Genomic DNA, 24,752 nt, shown 5'->3' on the forward strand with positions numbered 1-24,752 from the left:
TTGAGATGGAGTCTCGCTCTGTCCCCCAGGCTGGAGTGCAGTGGCATGATCTCAGCTCACTGCAATCTCCGCCTCCCAGGTTCAAGCGATTTTTCCACCTCAGCCTCCTGAATAGCTGGGATTATAGGCGCACACAACCACACGCAGCTAATTTTTGTATTTTTAGTAGAGACGGGGTTTTACCATGTTGGCTAGGCTGGTCTCAAACTCCTGACCTCAGGTGATCCACTCGCCTTGGCCTCCCAATGTGCTGATATTACAGGCGTGAGCCACCACACCCAGCCTCAGAAGGAGATTCTTGAGTCAGGAAGGGGTCAGAATGTGTTTCAGGTAGCACCTGCCTGATCTGGGCTCACCAGGTGTTCAGAGATGGAGCCTATGGATGCTCACCTGCTTGGTGGAATCCCTCCGACAATCCCCCGCAGCCAGAAAACACGTCTAGGGTCCGCAACTTGGGCAGCTTGATCTCAGTCTCTGGCTCGCTCGGCTCACAGGCTTGGGACTTGGGCTTGCCCTTCCCTGGAGGGGGAGAAGCCAGAGACTAAACCCTCATCAGAGTCCAAGTCCTACCTTGCTCTCAGCGCCTTGTTAATTCAGATGGCCTCCAAAGCTAGCGGTTTTACAGTGATTCACGAGGCAGCCTCCGAGTTACAAAACAATGACTTGAAACCCAACAGTGATGTACCTTTTCCCTTGCCCTTCCCTTTGTTTCCAGGGCTACGAGCATGGTTGGGAGGATCTTCAAAGCTTTTGCTCCTCGCATTATAGGCCTGAAAAAGAGAGCACTGCAATTGTTCAGGAGGGAAACACACTGGTCCCCTCTCTAACACAGACTAGTAAGACAGCAACTTGAGTCACTTAACTTCTCCCTTAGTGGGCCATGACCAGTTAGCCGCCAATAGAGGAGTTTGATTTTGCTAACAATGGAAACTTAAAACAACCCATTTTATTAACACTAACATTTGATCTGACTGATGCTGAAATGCCTGCAATTGTAAGCACTTGGACTACTTGTTCTAGAAGAGGAAAAAGTGCTATGTAGAGTCTGCTGCCCAACTGGGCTATCCTCATCTGAGCCTGGGGAAACACAGCTGTATTAAAACATGGAAAGGCCAAGCCCCAACCATTTACAAGTCATTAGCTTAATCAGCTGACTCGGGGGCCTCTCCATAACCAGGGCCACATGCAGTCATGTGGGCTGGGCCTGGATGTGGGAGCCTAGCCCAAGGGACCCAGGTGCAGGGGTACCTTCCTCAACTCATGCTAAGACAACAGTCAGGCTGCTGGAGGCTGCCTCACGGTCCTGAACATTTAGTTGCACCAGGATACTAAAACATTACATTCTCTAACAAATCATTTTTTAAAAACCAGGAGTGCTAAATGCTGGAACAACTTGAATCTCACAGATCTGTTCTATGGAGAATCCTGTGACAGCAGCTTTGCAGGCACTGCCAGGACCCCTGCAAAGCTCCTGCAGAACAGCCTCACCTCAGCCAGCTACCCACTTCTTGCAAAAGCTAAACCCTGCGGCCAAGCCGCCTTGTGCATAACCCGGTATCAGACTCCTTTCTGGCCAACTTTGACCCCGAAGGCTTCCCTCTAGCAAGCAGGAGCACCACCTCAAGGAAGTAGAAGCGGTTGGGGCCGCCCATGGAGTACTCCTGGACGCACTCGGGCAGGTCCTCCCCGTACTCCACGGTGCAGCGGCCCTGAACGGCCTTGAAGTCCACCACGGCCTCCTCATCACTCCAGTAGAGCAGGTTGATGTCTGCGTGGTAGCTCGCTGGGGTGGACTTGTGCGTGTTCTCGGGCCTGTGAGCAGGAGAGCCTCATTAGAAGCTCTCCTTTGTGGTGAGCTTATGCCAAACTAAATAGCACCACGTTCCTGGGGTGCCCAGGGAACTGCTGGGTAAAGAGCCACCCCCAGTTAGGGAGCTACCAGTTAAGGAACCCCCCAGTTAGGGAACTGCAAGGTGAAGACATCCCCGGTGAGGGAACCACAAGGTAAGGAACCCCCATTTAGGGAACTTCAGGGTAAAGACGCCCTAGTTAGACAACTGCAGAGTAAATATCCCCCAGTTAGAGAACTGCAGGGTAAAGACCCCCCCAGTTAGAGAACTGCAGGGTAAAGACCCCCCCAGTTAGAGAACTGCAGGGTAAAGACCCCCCCAGTTAGAGAACTGCAGGGTAAAGACCCCCCCAGTTAGAGAACTGCAGGGTAAAGACCCCCCCAGTTAGAGAACTGCAAAGTAAAGACCCCCCCAGTTAGAGAACTGCAGGGTAAAGACCCCCCAGTTAGAGAACTGCAGGGTAAAGACCCCCCCAGTTAGAGAACTGCAAAGTAAAGACCCCCCCCAGTTAGAGAACTGCAGGGTAAAGACCCCCCCAGTTAGAGAACTGCAGGGTAAAGACCCCCCCAGTTAGAGAACTGCAAGGTAAAGACCCCCCCAGTTAGAGAACTGCAGGGTAAAGACCCCCCCAGTTAGAGAACTGCAGGGTAAAGACCCCCCCAGTTAGAGAACTGCAGGGTAAAGACCCCCCCAGTTAGAGAACTGCAGGGTAAAGACCCCCCCAGTTAGAGAACTGCAAAGTAAAGACCCCCCCAGTTAGAGAACTGCAAAGTAAAGACCCCCCCTAGTCAGGGAACCAAAGGGTAAAGACCTCCCAGTTAGGGAACCACAAGGTAGAGGACCCCACCCGCAGGCTTGTTAGGGAACCACATTAGGGAACTGCAGGGTAGACCCCTCCCAGTTAGGGAACCACAGGGTAAAGACCGCCCTCCATTAGGTCAGCTTGGCTGCTTGCCCTGCACTCCTGGCCCTGCCCTGCTGTGCCCACCTCCTGGTAGCAGCCTCTCCAGAGTGTGTTTCTCTTGCCTGTACCACTCAGAACTGTTTTCTTTCATGTTATTACAAAGGCTTCAGGAAATCTTTGATCTACGTTAGCTAAGAGGTGAGGCAAGTGTATACCTTTCTGTATAGGTTAGTTTCAGGTTCATGCGTAATCACTGCCAGTTACTTGGGTCTTAGAAAAAGAAAATGGACTTAGGGCAAAAGCTTGGGAAAGAAAAAAATCCCAGAGACAGAAAGGAGGACCTGGGAACAAGTGGGGACAGCGCGACAGAACCTGGACAGTCACAGATGGAACTTGGCAGGTTCTCTGGGGTGCCCAGATACTCTACCGCTGCTTTTTCTTTTGAGACAGGGTCTGGCTATCACCCAGGCTAGAGTGCAGTGGTGAGATCATAGCTAACTGCAGCTTCAAATTCCTGGGTTTGAGTGATCCCTCCAGCCTCAGCCTCCCAAGTAGCTGGGACTACAGGCATGTGCCACCACGCCCAGCTAGTCTTTGCAATAGCACCCGGCCAGCTTAGGGATTTCTTTTGGAAAAAGGGCTCTGTGGCATTATAATAAGGACCTAAAAGTGGGGGCTAGGAACTAGAATTCTAGTCACTGTCAGTCCAACGATCATCAGAAACATTTGGAGAAACAGCTGCTTCAACCTAACTTAGAACAACCGTGGGTGCTATGTCACAACCCTGCTTCAGGCAGAGCCTTCTGGAAGGGCAGAGGCCTCGGCTGACCTGTAGAACTTGTTGAGCCGGATCTTGATGTCAGTCTCGTTGGGCCTGCCGTTGGTCTTCTTGAGACAGAAGATCTCTTTGATCCGGCCGATTCGGTAGGGCTCAGGGGCGTCCAGGTTGCTGCCTTTGATGTAGTCGGAGTACTTCCGGTAGTGCTCTGGGTACAGGTCCTCGTCCACAGGCTCCTTCCGTGGGCGTTTCACAGGGCTGGACAGCTTGATGCTGCGGAGAAGCACCCATTTGCTATCAGTGAATCTTCCACCTTGCAGTGCTCAGTTGGGCATGACTGACTGACAATAACCACTGAAAGGCAAACACCTGATGAATTAAGGCAGAGGAGTACCCTAAGAAACCATTTAGCCTGAGTGCTGTGGCTCACTCCTGTAATCCCAGCACTCTGGGAGGAGGCCGAGGCAGGTGTACCATAAGGTCAGAAGTTCGAGACCAGCCTGGCCAACATGATGAAACCCCATCTCTACTAAAAATACAAAAATTAGTCAAGCGTGGTAGTACGCACCTGTAATCCCAGCTACTTGGGAGGCTGAGGCAGGAGAATCGCTTGAACCTGGGAGGCGGAGGTTGCAGTGAGCTGAGATTGCACCACTGCACTCCAGCCTGGGTGACAGACTAAGACTCTGTCTCAGTGGAAAAAAAATTTAGCTGGAGATTCAGTCTCAAAGTTTGAAGCATGCATTCACCCTCTGCGCATTACTGGCTACAGTGGTGGACGATACTGCTCAAATACCCCAGGCTCCTGCCTCCCGACTGCTTGGCATCTTGTGTTTCCTGGCATGTGAAGTGAGCAGAAGTGACCTAATAGCAAGTTACTGACTGGGGAATGTCCTGTGTGCTTTCCCTTGGGCTTGGAGACTGGCAACTTCTGACTCAAGCCGCCCAGATATCCAACGGACCCAACAGGCGAAGCCCTCTGCTGACCCATGATGGGCACCTCATGTGAGCAAGACAGCAGCTACCGAGACTGTTTCATTCTGTTGCCCAGGCTGGAGTGCAGTGGCGCAATCTTGGCTCACTGCAACCCCCGCCTCCCAGGTTCAAGTGATTCATGTGCCTCAGCCTCCCAAGTAGCTGGGATTACAGGCACCACCACGCCCAGCTAATTTTTCATATTTTTAGTAGAGACAGGGTTTCACCATGTTGGTCAGGCTGGTCTCAAACTCCTGACCTAAGGTGATCCCCGCCCCACCGTGTTGGCCTCCCAAAGTGCTGGGATTACAGGCATGAGCCACCATGCCCAGCCACACCGAGTTCTGACTTTGACACTCAGCTTTGCTCTGCGATGGCACCGTGGTCAGTCTATACTCCATGTTCTATGTTTGCCACCTATGCCAATGTGATGGCTGGGACAACAGCTGGTGTGGAGGAGTGGGGGATGTCTGTGAGGAGGGGGACACCAAAAAGCCAGCCTGACTCTGCCTGGAGCACCCTGGCCCTGGCTGCTCTGACGGGGCACTCACTTGAATGTGAAGGCCTCGGGGGGCAGATATATGCCGTCACCGACTCGGTACAAGATGCCGTTCTTGGTGGCTGAGTAGTAGAGGACCCGGCTGTCCAGGTCCTCGAGCTGCTCCAGGACCCTGGGGATTTCTTTTTGCCTCATCTCAGCCAGACGAGCACAGCTCGCACAGAACCTGAAGGAAATAAAGGGACAGAAACATAAGGCCCTGAGGTGGCCAGCTGTGGCCGCAGCAGCTATTGTTGGCTTAATCCAGACTCTGGTGACCAAGAGAAATTATCTGCAGATGCTCGAAGGAAGTGGCTTTCTTGTGCTTTGCATTTTGAAGGCACTGATTTGAGACCAAAGCCCAGAGAGAACACAGCAAGAAAATCAAGCCAATCCCACTTGAGTCATCGATACAAAAACCCTAAGATATCAACAAACAGGATCTAGAATATGGTTAAGAATACACCATGCAAAACTATACTGAGATACCATCTCACGCCAGTTAGAATGGTGATCATTAAAAAATCTGGAGACAACAGATGCTGGAGAGGATGTGGAGAAATAGGAACACTTTTACACTGTTGGTGGGAATGTAAATTAGTTCAACCACTGTGGAAGACAATGTGGCGATTCCTCAAGGACCTAGAAATAGAAATTCCGTTTGACCCAGCAATCCCATTACTGGGTATATATCCAAAGGATTATAAATTGTTCTACTATAAGGACACATGTACACAAATGTTCATTACAGCACTGTTTACAATAGCAAAGACTTGGAACCAACCCAAATGCCCATCGATGATAGACTGGACAGGGAAAATGTGGCACATATACACCATGGAATACTATGCAGCCATAAAAACCGATGAGTTTGTGTCCTTTGTAGGGACATGGATGAATCTGGAAACCATCATTCTCAGCAAACTCACAAGAACAGAAAATCAAACAATGCATGTTCTCACTCATAGGTGGGTGTTGAACAATGAGAATACATGGACACAGGGAGGGGAGTATCACACACTGGGGCCTGTTGGGGGGAAATAGGGGACAGCGGGAGGTGGGGAGTTGGGGAGAGAGCATGGGGAGAAATGCCAGATATAGGTGATGGGGAGGAAAGCAGTAAATCACACTGCCATGTGTGTACCTATGCAACAATCTTGCATGTTCTTCACATGTACCCCAAAACCTAAAATGCAATGAAAAAAAAACACACCATGACCAAGAGTCCCAAGTGGCTCAGTGAGGAACTCAATCCAGCAGACTCCTACTGTTCTCTCTATAAAGGCTCAACAGGTATTTGAGGACGTTCAACATTATTCTTGACTAGTAAGCCCTTCAAGGAGAGTTGAAGACGGCCTTAAAAATAGAGAGCAAGGCCCAGCATGGTGGCTCATGTCCATAATCCCAGCCCTTGGGGAGGACAAGGCAGGAGGATCACTCGAGCCTAGGAGTTTGAGACTAGCCTGGCCAACACGGTGAGACACCATCTCCACATAAATTTTTAAAAAACTTAACCAGGCAGGGTGGTGCATGCCTGCAGTCCTAACTACTCAGGAGGCTAAGGTGAAAAGATCACTTGAGCCCAGCAGGTCAAGGCTGCAATGAGCTGTGACCACACCACTGCACTCCAGTCTGGGTGATAGAGACCTTATCTCTAAATAAATAAATAAATAAAGTAAAAATAGAGGCTGGGCGCAGTGGCTTACACCTGTAATCCCAGCACTTTGGGAGGCTGAAGGGGATAGATCACCTGAGGTCAGTAGTTCCAGACCAGCCTGGCCAACATGGTGAAACCCAGTCTCTACTAAAAATACAAGAATTAGCTGGGCATGGTGGCAGGCACTTGTAGTCCCAGCTACTTCGGAGGCTGAGGCAGGAGAATCACCTGAACTGAACCCAGGAGGTGGAGGTTGCAGTGAACCGAGATCGCGCCACCTGAGATTCTGGGTAACAAGAGTGAAAACTCCATCTCAAAAAATAAAAATAAAAATAGAGATCAAGCCAAAGCCAGTACAAGGCTTACGGGAGAAGCACAGATGCACCCAGGGAAGCCCACTTGGCCTCCCGGGTCACCCTGATTGCCACCTGCTCCTCTGAGGGTGCTAGCTGATGCTTTTAGTTGAAACAAGTGAGGTACACAGATTAGAAAGAAGGTATGGGGCATTGGATGTAAAGAAAAAAGGCCTCCCTCAAAGCAGTCACCCAGTTAGAACAGAATCAAAGAAAAGGTCTCATTTACAGAGGAAAATAAGAAACAGCCAAAAACATGCCAGAGCTGGGGCACACATGCTAAGAACACATGGGAAGTCTGGAAATGGGAAGATGAACCCTGTTCCTGAATAGAGAAACCTCTTACAAAGCCAACACCAGATCATCTACACACTTAAAGCAACTCCTGGCCAATTACACCCTTGAAGCATCATCCATAGTCAGGCTGGCCTTTGATGAGCAAGAAACACTAACTGGGGGGCTCCTGGCAGACGTCAACCATGCAGAAGTGCATGGGAAACGGGAGCTATGCAAGCTCAAAGTACATGCTGTCCCCAGGCCTGGCCCCCACGCTCACTTGAACTTGTTGTCCTCCGTTGGCTGGGTTTTCGGAGGGGACTCGAATCTCGCATAGTCTTGATCGTACCATAGCTGGTAGAAGTAGGTCTTCCCATCGTTCCCCTCCAGCAGGGACTCGGGATCCATGCCTCCCTTGGGAGATAAGAATATGTGTCAGGCTGGGTACAGTGGCTCACGTCTGTAATCCCAGCTCTTTAGGAGGCTGAGCCAGGTGGATCACCTGAGGTCAGAAGATCGAGATCAGACTGGCCAACACGGTGAAACCCCTTCTCTACTAAAAATACAAAAAAAAGTTAGCCAGGTCTGGTGGCGGGTGCCTATAATCCCAGCTACTTGGGAGGCCGAGGCAAGAGAATCACTTGAACCCGGGAGGTGGAGGTTTCGGTGAGACAAGATCACACCACTGCACTGCAGCCTGGGCAACAGAGCGAAACTCTGTCTCAAAAATAAATAAATAAATAAATAAATAAATAAATAAATAAATAAATAAATAAATAAAAGCCAAGATCGTGTTACTGTACTCCAGCCTGGGCAGCAGAGCAAGACCCTGTCTTAAGGGAAAAAAAAGGAGGCCGGGCATGGTGGGTCACGCCTGTAATCCCAGTACTTTGGGAGGCCGAGGCAGGAGAATCTCTTGAACATGGGAGGTGGAGGTTGCAGTGATGAGATCACGTCATTGTACTCCAGCCTGGGCAACAAGAGGGGAACTCCGTCTCAAATTAAAAAAAAATCAGAACAAAACAATGCACATCAGCAGTGACCCTGCATGGCAAGGCAGGGGCTCATGAGGGGCACCAGGCACTTACCTCCATGGCCCAGTTTTCAGAGGGGGCCTTGTAGATGACCCTCACTTTGCTGTGGATGTATGAAAGCTGCATGTCCTCACATTCGTCCACCAGGAACAGCTCCAGAGGGTCCGACGTGGCCCCAAGGACCGTGTCTGTCCCAGCGCAGAACCAGTGGGCATGAAACATCTGCCCATTGCTGTTGTCCTCCCACAGTGCGGTGACCCTGGAATCGGAACACGGGCACGGGGAGAAAGTTCTAACTTGGCCGGCGAATGTGACCGAGTCCATGCAGGGCAACTCATCCTGGAATCAGTTTTCATCTAGGGCAAAAAGCTGCTGGTGCTGTTTTGGCAAAACAGGCTTGATGATGAGAAAGTGCATGCAGAAGTCAAGAAAAAAAAAAAAAACAATGCAAACCTTGCTAGATACAGCGGTTTTGATGAATCATCTGGAATGACAGAGACACAGTCCCCCACTTCCAGGGTTTCCGCATCAATGCACACCTTCTTATAGTAACTCTTTTTCCCGTCAGTCTGAAAAGCAGAGGATAAGTTCAGGGAGGACCATTTTGAGGGTCTTTGCTGGGCTTGACCAGCATGGTCCTCTGTTACTCTATGTAAGAACATGACTCAATCTCATTACACAAGTCAACGAAGAGTTGTGGCTACAGAGAGCACCCTGTTCTACAAGGGTTTCGACAATAAATAAGAAAAAATCAGAAAACATCACCTTCCTTGGCCAGATGCTGCAGTCAAGGGCGCTCCCATCCCTCCCACCTCTGCTCTGCCACTCAGGTTCCAGCATTCAATTTTAACAGCACAGCCCCCAACACCTCACCATGGTCTATAAGGCCACAGTCTGACCCCTGACCCCTGTCCTGCCTATCACCCCCTGGCTCAGGCCACTCCGGCTGCAGGGGCCTCCCTTTTTTCCAACAAGCTCAGCTGACTGCCACCTCAGTGCAGCGTTCTCCCAGGTCTTCATGTGGCTAGCTCTTACCCCACCTTCTCCATCTCAACCCAGGTGTCACCTGTGAAAGGCCCTAGCCTCCTCCCCAGCCCCAACCCTGCAGGGGCACAAATGCCATGCACCAGTACCCATGTCTGACCTCCCACAGGGGCTGAGCCATGGCCCACGCAGCCAGCAGGTGGCAAGCCTCATGCTTACGTGAACTGATTGCATCTTTAATTTACGGACATCAGAGAAGCAACACAGAGGATACTCACTCCTCTCCCTCACATTGTGGTAAAGGAACTGACCCTCAGAGAGGCCAGTGACCATAGATGGGAGGCCATCTGCTGACACTCCAAAAACACCCACCCCAGGCCTGAGGGGCTGTGACAGCTCTCTTGAAAACAAGCTATGAGGGGCCAGGCGTGGTGGCTCCTGCCTGTAATCCCAGCACTTTGGGAGGCTGAGGTGGGTGGATCACTTGAGGCCAGGAGTTCAAGAACGGTCTGGCCAACATGATGAAACCCAGTCTCTACTAAAAATACAAAAAAAATTAGCCTGGCATGGTGATGCATGCCTGTAATCTCAGCTACTCAGGAGGCTGGGGCAGGAGAATTGCTTCAACCTGGGAGGCAGAAGTTGCAGCAAGCTGAGATTGCACCACCGTACTCCAGACTGGGTGACAGAGCAATACTCTCTCAAAACAAGACAGAAAAACAAGCTATGAGGGCTCACCTGCCTGATGCCCCTAGAACTGTGTCAAATGTCCATTTTGGAACATGAGGAGAACTGAGTCTTGTGGCCACACAAAAATGCCTTGCTGGTGCTGAGCCACGGAACATGGTCTTGGCCAGTCCTGCTCCTCTCAGGGATAAACAGGCAGGTTTCCGGGTGCCGGGGTTCAGGCTGCGCAAGAGGTCAGGTTGGCAAGATACTAGGAGGCAACCTGCTTATTGGGAGCGCGGCAGTGAGCCGACCAAGGGGCTCCAAGGGTTACCTTGACGGCTTCTCCAACCCAAGAGATGCGATTCTTGTTCTGTTTCTTTTTCTTCCCCTGGTGCATTTTTTTGGGTGATGGCATCTCTGGGATGTTATCATCGACTTCCTCATCGTCATCTGCCTCCTTCATGGCCATATTGGGACACCTGCAATGTCACTGGTTATACCTAAGACCACTTTTCTAAGTAAGACCAACTGGGGCTGTTTTCCTAACAGGGACAGGCCCTGAGACAATGCCTAACGAAGGAATCCTACTGTTGTCCCACACACGGCGGGGCCCTTCTGCCTCGGTGCATCCACCATCAGCCAGCAAGTCCTCTGCCCGACCTACCTCCGCTCTTGGCAAGCCTGCTTGCTCCGTCCACTGCCACCAAATTTAACCATGTCCTTGCAGGCTTTACACTTCCCACATTCAGGCTGCTGACACACCTGAAAAAAAATGGCATTAAAAAGACAAATCAGGGCCGGCTCATGCCTGTAATCTTAGCACTTTGGGAGGCTGAGGAGGCAGATCACTTAAGGTCAGGAGTTCCAGACCAGCCTGGCAAAATGGTAAAACCCCATCTCTTCTAAAAATATAAAAATTAGCCAGGTGTGGTGGGGTGCACCTGTAATTTCAGCTACTTGGGAGGCTGAGGCAGGATAATTGCTTGAACCTGGGAGGTGAAAGTTGCCGTGAGCCAAAGATCACTGCACTCCAGACTGGACGACAGGAGTGAAACTCCGTCTCAAAAAAGGAAAAAAGGTGAATCACACAGCTCTTAGTAAGAATTAACAATGAGACAAATAGTAAATTAAGACTCTTGGGCTGGGCATGGTGGCTCATGTCTGAACTGGTACGCTGGGGGGCTGTACCTTGAATCTAAGAGGTAGAGGGATCACTTGAATCTAAGAGTTCAAGACCAGCCTGGGCAACATACTGGGATCCCATCTCTACAAAAGAACTAAAAATTAGCCAGGCATGGTAACAAATTCCTGTAGCCCCTGCAACTCGGGATGCTAAGGTGGGAGGATTGCTTGAGCTCAGGTGTTCAAGAACAGCCTAGGAAACATGGCAAAATCCCATCTACAAAATGTTTTTTTAAAAATTATCTGGTCATGGTGGCGTGCGCCTGTGCTCACCGCTACTTGGGAGGCTGAGGTGGAGGAGCACTTGAGCCCAGGAGGTTGAGGATGCAGTGAACTATAATCATGCCACTGCACTCCAGCCTGGATGACAGAGTGAAACCCATCTCAACAACAACAAAAAAAGACAAGAATACTTTTAAAAATGTGCATATTTGGCTGGGTGCAGTGGCTCATGCCTCTAATCCTGGCAGTTCGGGAGGCCAAAATAGGAGGACCACTTGAAGCCAGGAATTTGAGAGTAGGCAACACAGCAGGACGCTGTCTCTACAAAAAAAAAAAAAAAAAAAAAAGCAATACCCAACCTCATTAGACGTATGATAGGTGAGAGAAATAAAATTCCCTTCCCATTCACCAGATGGGTAAAGGTTAAGAAGCCAGATGGGCAGTGTGAGGAAACAAGAATGCACAATGCTTGAATGATAAGTTGGTAAAACCACTTTGGATAGCAATCTTCTTGATCAAAGTTAAGAATAGACACCCACAGCCCAGCAATACTACTGCTAAGCAGATACACTCACGAGAAGCTTTGCTCAAGGATGCTGCTGTATATTTATAATCCTGAAGAAGTGCCTATTATTGAGGTGTAAGTTAGGATATTCATTTAATGAAATACTACAGAATACTTAAAATGAAATAACTAGATCTACCTGTGTCAACACAACAGTTGCATAATTGAAAACAAAAGATTTGGCCGGGCGCGGGGCTCAAGCCTGTAATCCCAGCACTTTGGGAGGCCCAAGCGGGTGGATCATAAGGTCAAGAGATCGAGACCATCCTGGTCAACATGGCGAAACCCTGTCTTTACTAAAAATATTAAAAAAAAAAAAAAAAATTAACTGGGCATGGTGGCTTGCCTGTAATCCCAGCTACTCAGGAGGCTGAGGCAGGAGAATTGCCTGAACCCAGGAGGCAGAGGTTGCAGTGAGCCGAGATCACGCCATTGCACTCCAGCCTGGGTAACAAGAGCGAAACTCCGTCTCAAAAAAAAAAAAAAAAAAAAGATTTAAGGGCCGGGCACAGTGGCTCACGCGTAATCCCAGCACTTTGGGAGGCTGAGGTGAGCAGATCACTTGAGGGCAGGAGTTCAAGACCAGCCTGGCCAACATGGTGAAATCCTGTCTCTACTAAAAATACAAAAAACCTAGCTGGGCGTGGTGGCACATGCCTATAATCCCAGCTACTTGGAAGGTGAAGGCTGAGGCCAGAGAACTGCTTGAACCTGGGAGGTGGAGGGGCTGAGACCGCGCCACTACACTCCAGCCTGGGCAACAGAGCAAGACTCTGTCTCAAAAAAAAAAAAAAAAAGTGTTAACTGAGAAAAGTAAGAATGGGAGGATATGCAGGCTCCTGTTAAGGGATGCCACAGGGATCAAAGGCAAAGCCTAAAGCCAGTGTTCATCCAAAAGAAAGTCAAGTGATAGGTATCAAAATATACCTGGTCTCTGGGTCACAGCACTAGGTTGGTTCCTCCTGAGTGAAGTAAATATAAATTTAAAAACTCACAAACAGGGAGGCTTCCTAAGGGCCTTAAATCTAAGTTGGACAAAGTGTCCACTCAGATGTGAACACCCCTCAGCCCTCACACGGGACCCTTTGAACACAGATGCAGGCACAGCAGAGCCACCCAGAAGCCAGGCCATTCAGTGAAGGCCAGTGGAATTATCAGCAAAGCACCCAAGCACGCCTCTGTGGATATGTGTCCTATTGATGTTCCATGAAGCATGCGGGGTCCTCCCAGGCCACTAACTAATTTCTGTCTCAGGGGTCACATTTGAGCAGTCAGTCTCAAGCCACAGGGAGAAAGATGGAACCGTCCACAGATCACGCCAGAGGCTGGGCCACTTTAGGGGAGTGGGAACCCCCATGAGCAAGGTTACCTCGCAGACGCCACATCGCCGGCGCTTAAAGGCATTCTCCTTGTCTTCTCTGTCATCCTTTTCAATTTGCTCTGAGAAGAAAGTGTCGAAGATCTGGTAGACCAACTTGGTGGTGGTGGCTTTCGTGGGTCCCCTGTCCTTCTCCCTGGTAGAATGCCTGATGGTCTGCCGCCTCGCCTGGGCTCGCCTACAGGAGAGGTTCCAGCATCTCAGAGGAGTGGAACAGAGGACATGGGCCACAGTCTACCCTCCCAGTCCCTGGTCTTCACTCTCGTCCCCACCGTGTCCTGACCTCTGTCCCAGCGTGACCCCAGCCAACTTGATCAGGTCCCGCATGCAGGGCGTCAGGAAGATGGGTTGCTCGTCGCTGTCCCCAGCCTCGTCGTAACTCTCTACCTGCTCCACCACAAACTGTGCATGTCGCAGGAGGGAGTCTTCCGTGAAGCGATTCAGGTTGAGGCCGGAAGGAGGAACTGTGGTCTTGAAAGAGAGAACAGGTTTCTCTCATGCTTAAGCCAAACCAGCCTAGATCGAGCTGAAAAAAGGTGTCTGCTGGTTCGGAAGGCAAGTTTCCGGTGGGAATCCTGGATGGTGAGGAACCTCCATCTCTTACCTCAATCTTATTGATCAGATCCTCGTAGGTCGAGTCTGAGTTGCTCTGCAGAAACTCCACCACGATCTTGCTGATGTAGATCTTTTCCTGCATCAGCCCAAATATGGGCGCATACTCGGGGCTGGGATCCATCAGAATGTACTCGGCGAACGCTAGGGTGAACAGAGGAGTTGTGAAAAAGGAATTGGAATCTGATGGCACCTATGGTGGCCACAGGGCAGGGAGGAGTCTACCAAGCTCATCCAACAGTCTAAAAGTCATCCTGTACCCGAATGTCAGAAACAGGCACAACACATCGTAGCTGGCTCGTTCTGCAGGATCCTGTCTTAGCCAGCCGGAGTATGAAGACCAGCTGAGTAGGCCTTCAACAAGCTCAACTCTGGTTTTTGGAATTCGGTCTGGGTTTGGATTGCAAGAATAAGACCTGTTCTTTTTTTGGGGAATGAGGGGGTGGGAACAGTCTCGCTCCATCACCCAGGCTGGAGTGCTGTGGCATGATCTCGGCTCACTGCAACCTCCATCTCCCGGGTTTATGTGATTCTCCTGCCTTAACCTCCCAAGCAGCTGGGATTACAGGTGTGCATCATCACATCTAGCTAATTTTTGTATTTTTAGTAGAGACGGGGTTTCATCACATTGGCCAGGTTGGTCTTGAACTCCTAGCCTCAAATGATCTGCCCCCCTTGGCCTCTCAAAATGCTGGGATTATAGGTGTAAGCCACCGCACCTAGCCAAGACCTGCTCTTACAACTGGAGAGAGTGTTCCAGAGCCAGTCATAACTAATACAAGAGGCTACCCCAACTGAACCCGCTAAGGTTCCCACACAGTCACAGGGCATTCTGCAAGCCTGTTGAGAATTCCCACCAGAGCCCAGCCAAACCCCAGGAAGGAAAACACAAAGGACTCCTTTCAGACCCGGGGCCAGCCTATGATGGGCCACACACTTACAGGTGCTGAAGCCGATGAGAGCCTTTTCACCTCCATCAAAGCCAGTGATCCACCATTCATTTATGGGGCCAAGATTTTTGCCATTAACACCACCTAGAGCAGAAAAAGAAAGTTTCCCCAAAGGAAATGGCCTAAGGGCTCTGACTCACATCTCAAACCCGGGAGGGTACAGAGGCCCTCCAAGTGCCCAGCTCAGCAGACATCCCATCAACCAGGTCAGTGCTCCTCAGTCACCAGGGTTACTTGGCCTACAGCTGTTCCTGGCACAAAGTCTTGTGCCCTAATATTAAAAGGCAGTAGCTCCAGCTGAATATTGCTTTGTATGTTTCTATTTTTATATATATGTATATTATTATTTTTTTGTACAGGCAGGCTCTTGCTATGTTGCCCAGGTTGGTCTCAAAGCGATCCTCTAGCCTCAGACCCCTGAAATGCTAGAATTTCAGATGTGAGTCGCCATGCCTGGCTGTTTTTAAAGTGTACCCAAACGTAATCCTGGACCACTCCACTTACCTTCAAGAGATGGGTCATCATCATAGATGGGTTTTGCTGAACCAGAAAAGAAGAGTTCGATATTCTTCTCAATGAGGCCAGTGTCGATGGGACACAGGTGACCATGCTTACAGTACACGCTAGACAGGAAACAAAGCACACACTTACCAGCTAAGCCTTGAAGGCGGGTCACGGTGCAGAGTTCATATCAGGTACCAGGCAATGAGACAATGCAAGTCCGACACTTTTTGTTTGTTTCTGAGACGGAGTCTTGCTCTGTCCCCCAGGCTGGAGTGCAGTGGTGCGATCTTGGCTCACTGCAACCTCTCCACCTTCTCACTGCACGCTTCACTCGCACCAGCAAGAAGAGGTGTGTGGCCCTGCTTTGGGCCAGGCCTGGGGGCCTAGTGGTTGCTGGTAAACGCAACAGGTTCAAGTAACTCTCCTGCCTCAGCCTTCTGAGTAGCTGGGATTACAGGCCCGTGCCACCATGCCCAGCTAATTTTTGTATTTTTAGTAGTGACAGGGTTTCACTATGTTGGCCAGGCTGGTTTTGAACTCCTGACCTCCAGTGATCTACCTGCTCTGGCCTCCCAAAGTGCTGGGATTATAGGCGTGAGCCACCATGCCTAGTCTGATGCTCATTTTTTGGTTGCGGAACACTAGATTAAGACAGTGTTCGGCCGGGCGCGGTGGCTCATGCCTGTAATCCCAGCACTTTGGGAGGCCGAGGCGGGTGGATCAAGGGGTCAAGATATCGAGACCATCCTGGTTAACATGGTGAAACCCCGTCTCTACTAAAGATACAAAAAATTAGCTGGGCATGGTGGCGCGTGCCTGTAATCCCAGCTACTCGGGAGGCTGAGGCAGGAGAATTGCCTGAACCCAGGAGGTGGAGGTTGCGGTGAGCGAGATCGCGCCATTGCACTCCAGCCTGGGTAACAAGAGCGAAACTCCGTCTCAAAAAAAAAAAAAAAAAAAAAAAAAAAAAGAGACAGTGTTATATCACCCGGAGTTTCTACCTTATTCTCCCACCCAAGCATCAAGAGTATGCAAGAGCAACACCTAGAGATTAAAGTGTGGGAAATAGTGGTTTCTAGAACTTTCCACTATGCTGCGCAGCCACCACCTCTATTCAGCTGCAGGACATTTCCGTCATTCAGATGTTAATAAAGCCTCATTTCCATTAAGCAGCGTCACTCTCCAGACTCCTCCCAATTGGCCCCTGGCCCCCAGCCCCTGCAACCAGCAATCTGCTTTCTATACCTATGAATTCTCCTATTTAAGATACCTCGTATATGGTTAATTTTATATTATATGAGTTAGATCTCAATTTAAAAAAGAAAGCAGGTTACAGAACAGTGTGGAAAAGAGATGAGGGAGGGAAGGATTTCTGTCTCCTTTTGGGCATGAATCTCCAACACAAGGGGGGGCACCCTTGACATTTGGGAGCACGTTCCTTAGTGAAGATAAAGAGACCAGATGTCAAACTTAAGGAAAAAGATGTGAACTGGGGGTTCTGCTCAGGAACCTGCTTATCTAGACACAAAGGCCACCCCTTCCCAGTCGAAGGTGCTGGGTTATCCTTAGAGCCCCTATGTAGGAGTCTGCACAGGTGTCTGGACAACACCCCTCACAACACTCACTCAGCTTCATGCCTTGGAGACCAGAAATGTTCAAACAAAAAACGAACACCTCCAGTGGAGCTCCCCTACTGTGTGCCAGGCATGGCAGACAGAAGAGATGGCAGCATCACCCTTAGGATGAAAGACCCAGAAGAGACAGATGGATAAAGACAGCGAGGGTCAAGGGAGGGTCACCAGAAGAGCGGATCCTGCTCCCCTCTTCATACAGGAGACACATAGGGGAGAGAAGCTCTAAATCCCAGGCAGGGGCAGGATCCACCAGTTCCCAGGCCAGACCCCACCCATGACTGGCTTCCATCCGCCACTTTCAGGTCAAGTACAGCAGTACGGAGAGTCCCTAAATAACCCAGGCAGTCCAGCTCCAGTAGAGAGAAGAAATATGACTTCTGTGAAGTGTCCTCCATGCCACTGTCCCACCCTCCAGGAATGAATCTATGACAGACCTCAACTCAGCGAGGAAGCTGAGACACTCAGGCCTCTGACAGCCCCAGCCCCAGGCTCCCCCAGGCCTCTGTCCTGATGAAGACCAGAGGCGGACCTGACAGCGTGCTTGCCAGCTCTGCCCACCACTGCACGCATCACTTGCACCAGCAAGAAGAGGTGTGCGGCCCTGCTTTGGGCCAGGCCTGCGGGGCTCGTGGTTGCTGGTAAACACAACAGCATCTATCTGGATCAGGATCCCAAAGGAGGAGAGGGCGGGAACCACCATCTGACAAGCACAGAGAGCGTGTGGGTGCTGTGGGTGCCGGAACTGCTGCTTGGGGGTGCTTCCAACAGGGGCCCCCAAGGCACTCCCCCTCCTGTTCACAGAGAGGGAAAACACCCAGGCCTAAAAGGAGGCAGGGCCATTCCTGGAGCTGAGGCATTTCCCACAAAGAACAAAGTGAAGCCCTGGAGGGTAACTGTACCCACAGGGAAAGGGCAAAAAAATAGGCCGGGGATGCCTGAGAGCCCTGGGCCTCTGCCCACTCAAGAGCTGAGGTGAGCCTTGGTGAAGGTATGGGCCGGACGCTCTAGGCACCTTCCCTCAGAGGACACTAAAGCCCTGTGTGGGCCCCAACCCACCAACCACCACACCAGCCTCACCATTCACCTTCCACAGTTGGCACAGGCCCCTCTGAGCCCTGGTACTCATGCCCCCTTCTACCTGGGGGGGGCCCACTCTGCCATCCTCTCGGCTGCTTCTCTTGCAGGTCACCAAGGCCTTTACTGAAGTCGTTGCCTCTCCCATCTTAACAGAACTTCTTCCTCCCACTCATTCTCTGCGTGGCACCAGGCTTTTTAAATCTGTCATGGCTGTGACTATCCACCAAGTACCACCTGTTTCTGGCTCCGTGAAGCAGGACCTGAGCAGCTACACCCATAACACCTAGATCACTGGTACCTAGCACAGAGCAGGCGTTCATCTCAGTGTGTGACCTTGAGGGTGTGGGCACAATGGAAAGGTAATACATGTAGTATAAAAACCCAAAAACCAAATCAAAACGAGAAACCAGCAAAGGTCTACTGTCCCTTCAGCAGCTTTCCACAGTGGCTCTGAGACGGAGTCTCACTCTGTTGCCCAGGCTGGAGTGCAGTGGCACCATCTTGGCTCACTGCAACCTCCACCTCCTGAATTCAAGAAATTCTCCTGCCTCAGCCTCCCGAGTAACTGAGATTACAGGTGCGCACCACCACACCCAGCTACGTTTTATATTTTTAGTAGAGACAGGGTTTCACAGTGTTGGCCAGGCCGGTCTCTAAATCCTGACCTCAAGTGATCTGCCCACCTCAGCATCCCAAAGTGCTGGTATAGGCGTGAGGCAACACATCCAGCCCTCCACGTTGGCTCTTATCCAAGAAGTGTTAGCTTAAGACATGTTGCAGGTCAGGCACTAAAAGCTATCACCAGAATCGTAAGCCCGTAGGGGCCTCTGGGGAAGTTCCTCCTCCCACAAAGCAAGCATGCACACAGAAGTGCAGGTACCTGAAGCACGTCAGTTTGTGTTGGGGAAGCGCCTCGTAACTCTCAAAGCCGGACTCGTTGGCATCGAAGATGGACAGCTTCTCATTCGTCAGCATCTGCGGCTCATCCACCTGAAGGACATGGGGCTGATGAGCAGAGGGACAAGGGACGGGCGGTGGAAGGCTGGGAAGAGAGCTGCACATACCGCGTCTGGTGGGTGCTGCCCATATTTGAGGTCGGGGTCGTCCAGGTACTGACCGCACTGAATACACTTGGGAGGGTGGGTCTGTGGGAGCAGGAACACAGATGACGGCGCTCAGAAAGCCGCTCCCGGCCACCTCGTGAGCACCGCCACCAGCTTTATTCCCAGGCAGGCATGTACCTTGGAGCTCACTACTGTTTTGGTGCGAGCCATTTTCTTCTCCGTCCTGGGGGAAAAAGCACAAGATCGTTTAATTGTTTCAGAAAATATCAACATCGCCCCTGTGAGGTTTCTGCCTGAGGCACCTGGCACAGGGAGACCCTGGCTGCTGTGAGGCCCAGGTATGAGGTCACAGTGGGTCTTCGCCAGAAGGCAGACCCGCCTGACACATCTTGGTCCATGTTCACCAACCCAATCCAAAATGAGCCTAAGGTTGCTCCCCAAGGTTGCTCTGGCAATTACTAAAACCCCTTCCCTTTTCTTCTAGAACCATCATTTTAACATTACCATCAGCTTTGGATAATGCCAGGAATAAATTCTTACAGTTCTTTGGGGGTCGTTTTGCGTCTCTTCTCCTCCTGCAGGGAAAACAGAGGAGTAAAGGATACAAGAGCATTTTACACCCAGATAGCGCTCTGGTGTTAAGAACTTTGTGTATGTGACTATCATAAAACAGACAGATGGGGAGGGAGGCAGTGAGAGGACCAGCAGGTGTGGTCTTACTCACTCCACCACCTAAACTTGTATAATCAAAATCTTATAGCCAGGCCTGGCATGGTGGTTCATGCCTGTAATCCCAGCACTTTGGGAGGCCAAAGCACACAGATCGTTTAATGTCAGATGGTGGCTCATGCCTGTAATCCCAGCACTTTGGGAGGCCAAAGCACACACATCGTTTAAGGTCAGAAGTTCCAGACCAGCCTGGCCAACAGGGCGAAATCACGTCTCTACTAAAAATATGAAGATTAGCCAGGCATGGTGGCAGGCACCTGCAATCCCAGATACTCAAGAGGCTGAGGCAGAAGAATGGCTTGAACCCAGGAGGCGGAGGTTGCAGTGAGCCAAGATCCTGCCACTGCACTCCAGCCTGAGAGCAGAGCAAGCCTCCGTCTCAAAAAAAAAAAAAACCAACCAACCAACCAAAAAAAAAACACATTAGGTGGGAAGCTAAGGTGGACAGTACATTAGCTCAACAATCAGTTTCATCAAGAAAGACAATTGTGCTTCCTGTGTGATGCAGAACACACACAGCACGATTTCAAAAGCTCTACTGAGAACAATAAAGACCGGCATGTGCTCAAGCAGCCTACAGCAGACAGGGCTACAGGGAGACGTGACAGGCAAAGTCCAGAACCCCAGAAACTACAGATAACCTTCCACGAGTTACAAATATATGAAGGAGTGGGAAAACTACAGATGAAACATTTAGGGTACTTCTCAACCGAATCCATTATATAAACCTTGTTTGGGTCCTGATTCAAATAAAATGGCAAACAACAAACAGGCCAGGCACAAGTGGCTCATGCCCGTAATCCCAGCACCTTGGGAGGCCAAGGCAGAAGGATCACTTAAAGCCAGAAGTTCAAGACCAGCCTGGGCAACATGGTGAAACCCCATCATGAAAAAAGGAAAGAAAAATAAGGCCTTTACCTTTTCATCCTCATCTTTTTCATCAGAAATCTGTGGATTTGCTTTTTCAGGTTCTTTTTCTTCAGGCCTCCGTTTGGCAGCTCTGCAGGTGAACAGATACACAGCAAGTAGCAGCTTAGAAACACTAACCACATCGCCAACTAACACAGAAAATGACAAACTGATTCCTCCCCATGGGAAAGCAAGATACTCATGGGAGCCCTACAGGCACAATGCCAGCTTGTCATCCCGAGATGAGGCCTTCAGAGGCCCCAGGGTCCCTGCACCTGTCTACGTCACCACAGGTTTCTAGAACAGGCATTTTTTTTTTTTTTGAAACAGTTTCACTCTTATCCAGGCCAGAGTACAGTGGCACAATCTTGGCTCACTGCAACCTCTGCCTCCTGGCTTCAAGCTATTCTCCTGCCTCAGCTTCCCAAGTAGCTGAGATTACAGGCACCTGCCACCACACCCAGCTAACTTGTATTTTTAGTAGAGACAGGGTTTCACCATGTTGGCCAGGCTGGTCTCGAACTCTCAACTCAGGTGATTCACGCCTCAGACTCCCCAAGTGCTGGGATTACAGGCATTAGCCACCATACTCAGCCTAGCACAGGCTTTCTACTGATTTAGACGACACAAAGGCACAAGCATTTTAACCACTTACAGATCTTTGGGTTGACTTCTGTGCTTCTTCTCATCCTAACAGGGAAAAATAAAAGGGAGGTAGAGAGATAAAGAAGAGAAAAAGTTAGTTTCTGAGCCAGAGTGAGACAAAATGCAAACAGCAAAATTACAGGTTATGGGTCCCAGCACTGAGGAGCTGGAGGACAGGCAGGCCTAGGAAGATCTACCAGGTACACATGAGGCTTCACCTCCCCCACTTAGCTGTTCCTACTAGCTACAAACAAGCAGGCACTAAACAATCTCCTAGACTAGGGCTTGACAAACTGTTTTTGAAAGAGCCAGAGAATAAGTTTTTCAGCTTTGCCGGCCATGTGGTCTGTGTCAGGATGATCATCTCCGCCACAGTAGCACAACAGCACCCACAGGCAAAATGTAAATGAAAAGCAAGGCTCTGTTCCAATAAAACTTTATTTACAAGCTGTGTGCAGTGGCATGCACCTGTAATCCCCGCACTTTGGGAGGTTAAGGTGGGAGGACTGCTTGAGGCCAGGAGTTCGAGGCCAGCCTGGGCAACACAGTGAGACCCTGTCTCTACAAAAAAATGTTTTTTTTTGTTTGTTTGTTTTGTTTTGAGATGGAGTTTTGCTTTTGTTGCCGAGGCTGGAGTGCAATGGCATGATCTCGGCTTATTGCAACCTCTGTCTCCTGGGTTCAAGCTATTCTCCTGCCTCAGTCTCCCAAGTAGCTGGGATTACAGGCACACACAACCATGCCGGCTAATTTTGTATTTTTAGTAGAAATAAAGTTTCACCATCTTAGCCAGGCTGGTCTCGAACTCCTGTCCTTAAGTGATCTGCCTGCCTCAGCCTTCCAAGGTGCTGGGATTATAGGCATGAGCCACCATGCCGGCCCTCACATCCGTTTCTAACATGAAGCAAAAGTGCTGGCAGTGTGAGCTCAGGCCCCTGCTAGTTTCTGATAGAGGACAAGGAGTAATGTGATTAAGCCACTAAGCTTTCTCCAGTCTGAAGGGATCCCAGGCAAGTACCGACAGTAAGGTGACTAATATCTGGACAGAAGAGATGAGGGACAAAAGGAGTCACGGTGGGAGGCTGGAGGAAATACCAAGTTTCCCCTGCTACGGGGTGAGGATGGAGGCCCATCAGCGGCCAGGTCAGAACTGAGGTTACTCGCCACCCACCAAGCCCGTAACTTTGCGCTCCGCTCTCTAGAACACAACAGGCAGAAACCCACAGAGACCCTCCTGGGGTCTTCAGCCTCTCTTAGATAGGGACGCGCCACCCCCCACCAATGACCTAGCTCTCTTCCCTAGAGTTCAGGCAGGAGAGCCTGCAGCACACCTGGCTGTCCTGTACTTTGACAGAGGCTCAGCTGTGTGCCACGTGATACTTTAGGGTTTAAATGTATGCACTTGGCTGAACTAGACTGGGGAGGTTGGCAGGGGGAGAGCTAGTCTCAGATAAACGTAGGAGGCTGGTAAAAAATCGAGGTGTGGCTGACAAGTGCGTCAGAGCTGACATGTGTCAAGGCTTCTTAGCAATTAGGCCTCAAGAGAATATGCTTTACGCACATCTCAGCCCAGGCGCACATAGACCCTCTCTAGTGCAAAGGACAGAGGACAACTGAGCGTTCACTGGGCATCGGGCACAGGGATCCAGCCACAAATCCCAGCCCCCAGACAGAGAAAAAGAGTCTGGATGGCCCCATGGAGTCTGGGTGGATGGGGCTGGACTTGAACCCAGAGCCCCACCCTGTACCCTCCTGCCCAACCAAACAGGAGCAGAATAAGGGGAGTTCAAAAACCAAAGATCCCGCCCTTACTTTCTCCTCTCCATCTTCGTCCACATCAGCATATATGCCTGCCCTGGCTTCTCGGTCCGGCTCCTCCTTCGGTTTTTGTTTGGGTGTTCTGTCAAGGAAGACAACACATGCACAGGCTGGTCAGCTCGGGGACTCTGCACCGGGACCAACAGGCTCCCAGGGCTGACAGAGGCTCCCCTTCAGGTTCAGAGGTCAGGTGGCCTTTCTTCGCTGCAGGAAACTCAGAGGGCATTTACTACTACTTCAGGACTCATGGTCCTCAGGAACACCATCAACACCCCACCTAAATGTTGGTCAGAGATGCTAGTGGTTTAATGCAAAAAACAGACAAGGGAATGCCCTGATTTCTGTGGCCTGATGGGTACCCGAACTGCAGTAGAGGAAGACTCATGACTGGCCTGCCCAGGTTTAGCAGACCTGGGCTGATATACGATCTGTCAGTCAGTGACTGTAGAAAGCTGACCACACACGGGTCCGAGTCATCACCTCTCCCTCTGCCATGGCCCTGCCACTCAGGTGGGGTATTCTGCCCACCTCTGGATTCAGGCTTAGTCTCAACATCTGCTTCAGCTAATTGTTTTTTTCCGAGATGGAGTCTCACTGTCACCCAGGCTGGAGTGCAGTGGTATGATTTCAGTTCACTGCAATCTCCACCTCCCTGGTTCAAGTGATTCTCCTGCCTCAGCCTCCCAAGTAGCTGAGACCATGCACCACCATGTCTGGCTAATTTTTTTATATTTTTAATAGAGACCACGTTGGCCAGGCTGATCTTAAACTCCTGACCTCAAGTGATCCACTTGCCTCAGTCTCCCTGACTACTGGGATTACAGGTGTGAGCTATTGCACCTGGCCCAATATTTTTTTCAACAGAGGTTTGAAAAAGTACTATTTCACTTTTGCCCTCATGCCCTTGCACAGCCACAAGCGTCTATCCAGGCTGGCCAAGTAGTGAAGGCAGAGGTGGGGCAGCTCAGCCACCCCCATTAAGCCAGCTCAAGATCAGCCGACAGCCACCAAGTCGTAGACAGGCAAGCTTGACAAATGCACACTGTTCTAGGCCTCTGGACTTGGGGCAATTAGTCACACAGCATTTTCACAGTGATAAGTAACAACACAGCTGCTCACTCGATAGCCTTTCACTACCACACAACACACAGCTGTGTGACCAACCCCGAGGAGGGCCCAGGGGTCAGGAGGAGAAATCGAAGCCAAAGTCACCCTGTAATCCCAGCAGTTTGGGAGGCTGAATGGGGAGGGTCACCTGAGGTCAGGAGTTCAAGATCAGCCTGACCAATATGGCGAAATGCTGTCTCTGGATTCAGGCTCAGTCTCCACATTTGCTTCAGCTAATTGTTTTTTCTTTTTCTTTTGAGATGGAGTCTCACTATGTCGCCCAGGCTGGAGTGCAGTGGTGTGATCTCGGCTCACTGCAATCTCTACCTCTCAGGTTC

At 50.5% G+C, this 24,752-nt stretch overlaps 1 protein-coding gene across 7 annotated transcripts in view; it reads right to left on the reverse strand.

Annotated features, from left to right (window-relative positions):
- Positions 1–24,752, reverse strand: part of DNMT1 (DNA methyltransferase 1) — a 54,038-nt gene that overhangs the window by 7,446 nt on the left and 21,840 nt on the right. For all 7 annotated transcript variants that reach the window (XM_035283585.3, XM_035283583.3, XM_078360519.1 and 4 more), the window contains 22 exons: positions 23,302–23,389; positions 21,500–21,534; positions 20,854–20,935; positions 19,747–19,781; positions 19,384–19,429; positions 19,207–19,287; positions 19,023–19,132; positions 15,432–15,550; positions 14,919–15,011; positions 13,970–14,121; positions 13,649–13,836; positions 13,357–13,543; positions 10,683–10,780; positions 10,350–10,497; positions 8,819–8,934; positions 8,420–8,624; positions 7,612–7,745; positions 5,059–5,232; positions 3,584–3,805; positions 1,620–1,812; positions 686–770; positions 391–519 (listed from right to left, as the gene is read on the reverse strand). In XM_035283585.3, the coding sequence (XP_035139476.1) occupies positions 391–519; positions 686–770; positions 1,620–1,812; positions 3,584–3,805; positions 5,059–5,232; positions 7,612–7,745; positions 8,420–8,624; positions 8,819–8,934; positions 10,350–10,497; positions 10,683–10,780; positions 13,357–13,543; positions 13,649–13,836; positions 13,970–14,121; positions 14,919–15,011; positions 15,432–15,550; positions 19,023–19,132; positions 19,207–19,287; positions 19,384–19,429; positions 19,747–19,781; positions 20,854–20,935; positions 21,500–21,534; positions 23,302–23,389 (2,720 nt within the window). The remainder of the gene's footprint in view (positions 1–390; positions 520–685; positions 771–1,619; positions 1,813–3,583; positions 3,806–5,058; positions 5,233–7,611; positions 7,746–8,419; positions 8,625–8,818; positions 8,935–10,349; positions 10,498–10,682; positions 10,781–13,356; positions 13,544–13,648; positions 13,837–13,969; positions 14,122–14,918; positions 15,012–15,431; positions 15,551–19,022; positions 19,133–19,206; positions 19,288–19,383; positions 19,430–19,746; positions 19,782–20,853; positions 20,936–21,499; positions 21,535–23,301; positions 23,390–24,752) is intronic.

The sequence above is a fragment of the Callithrix jacchus genome, chromosome 22, assembly GCF_049354715.1.
Source record: "Callithrix jacchus isolate 240 chromosome 22, calJac240_pri, whole genome shotgun sequence".
Lineage (NCBI taxonomy): Eukaryota > Metazoa > Chordata > Mammalia > Primates > Cebidae > Callithrix > Callithrix jacchus.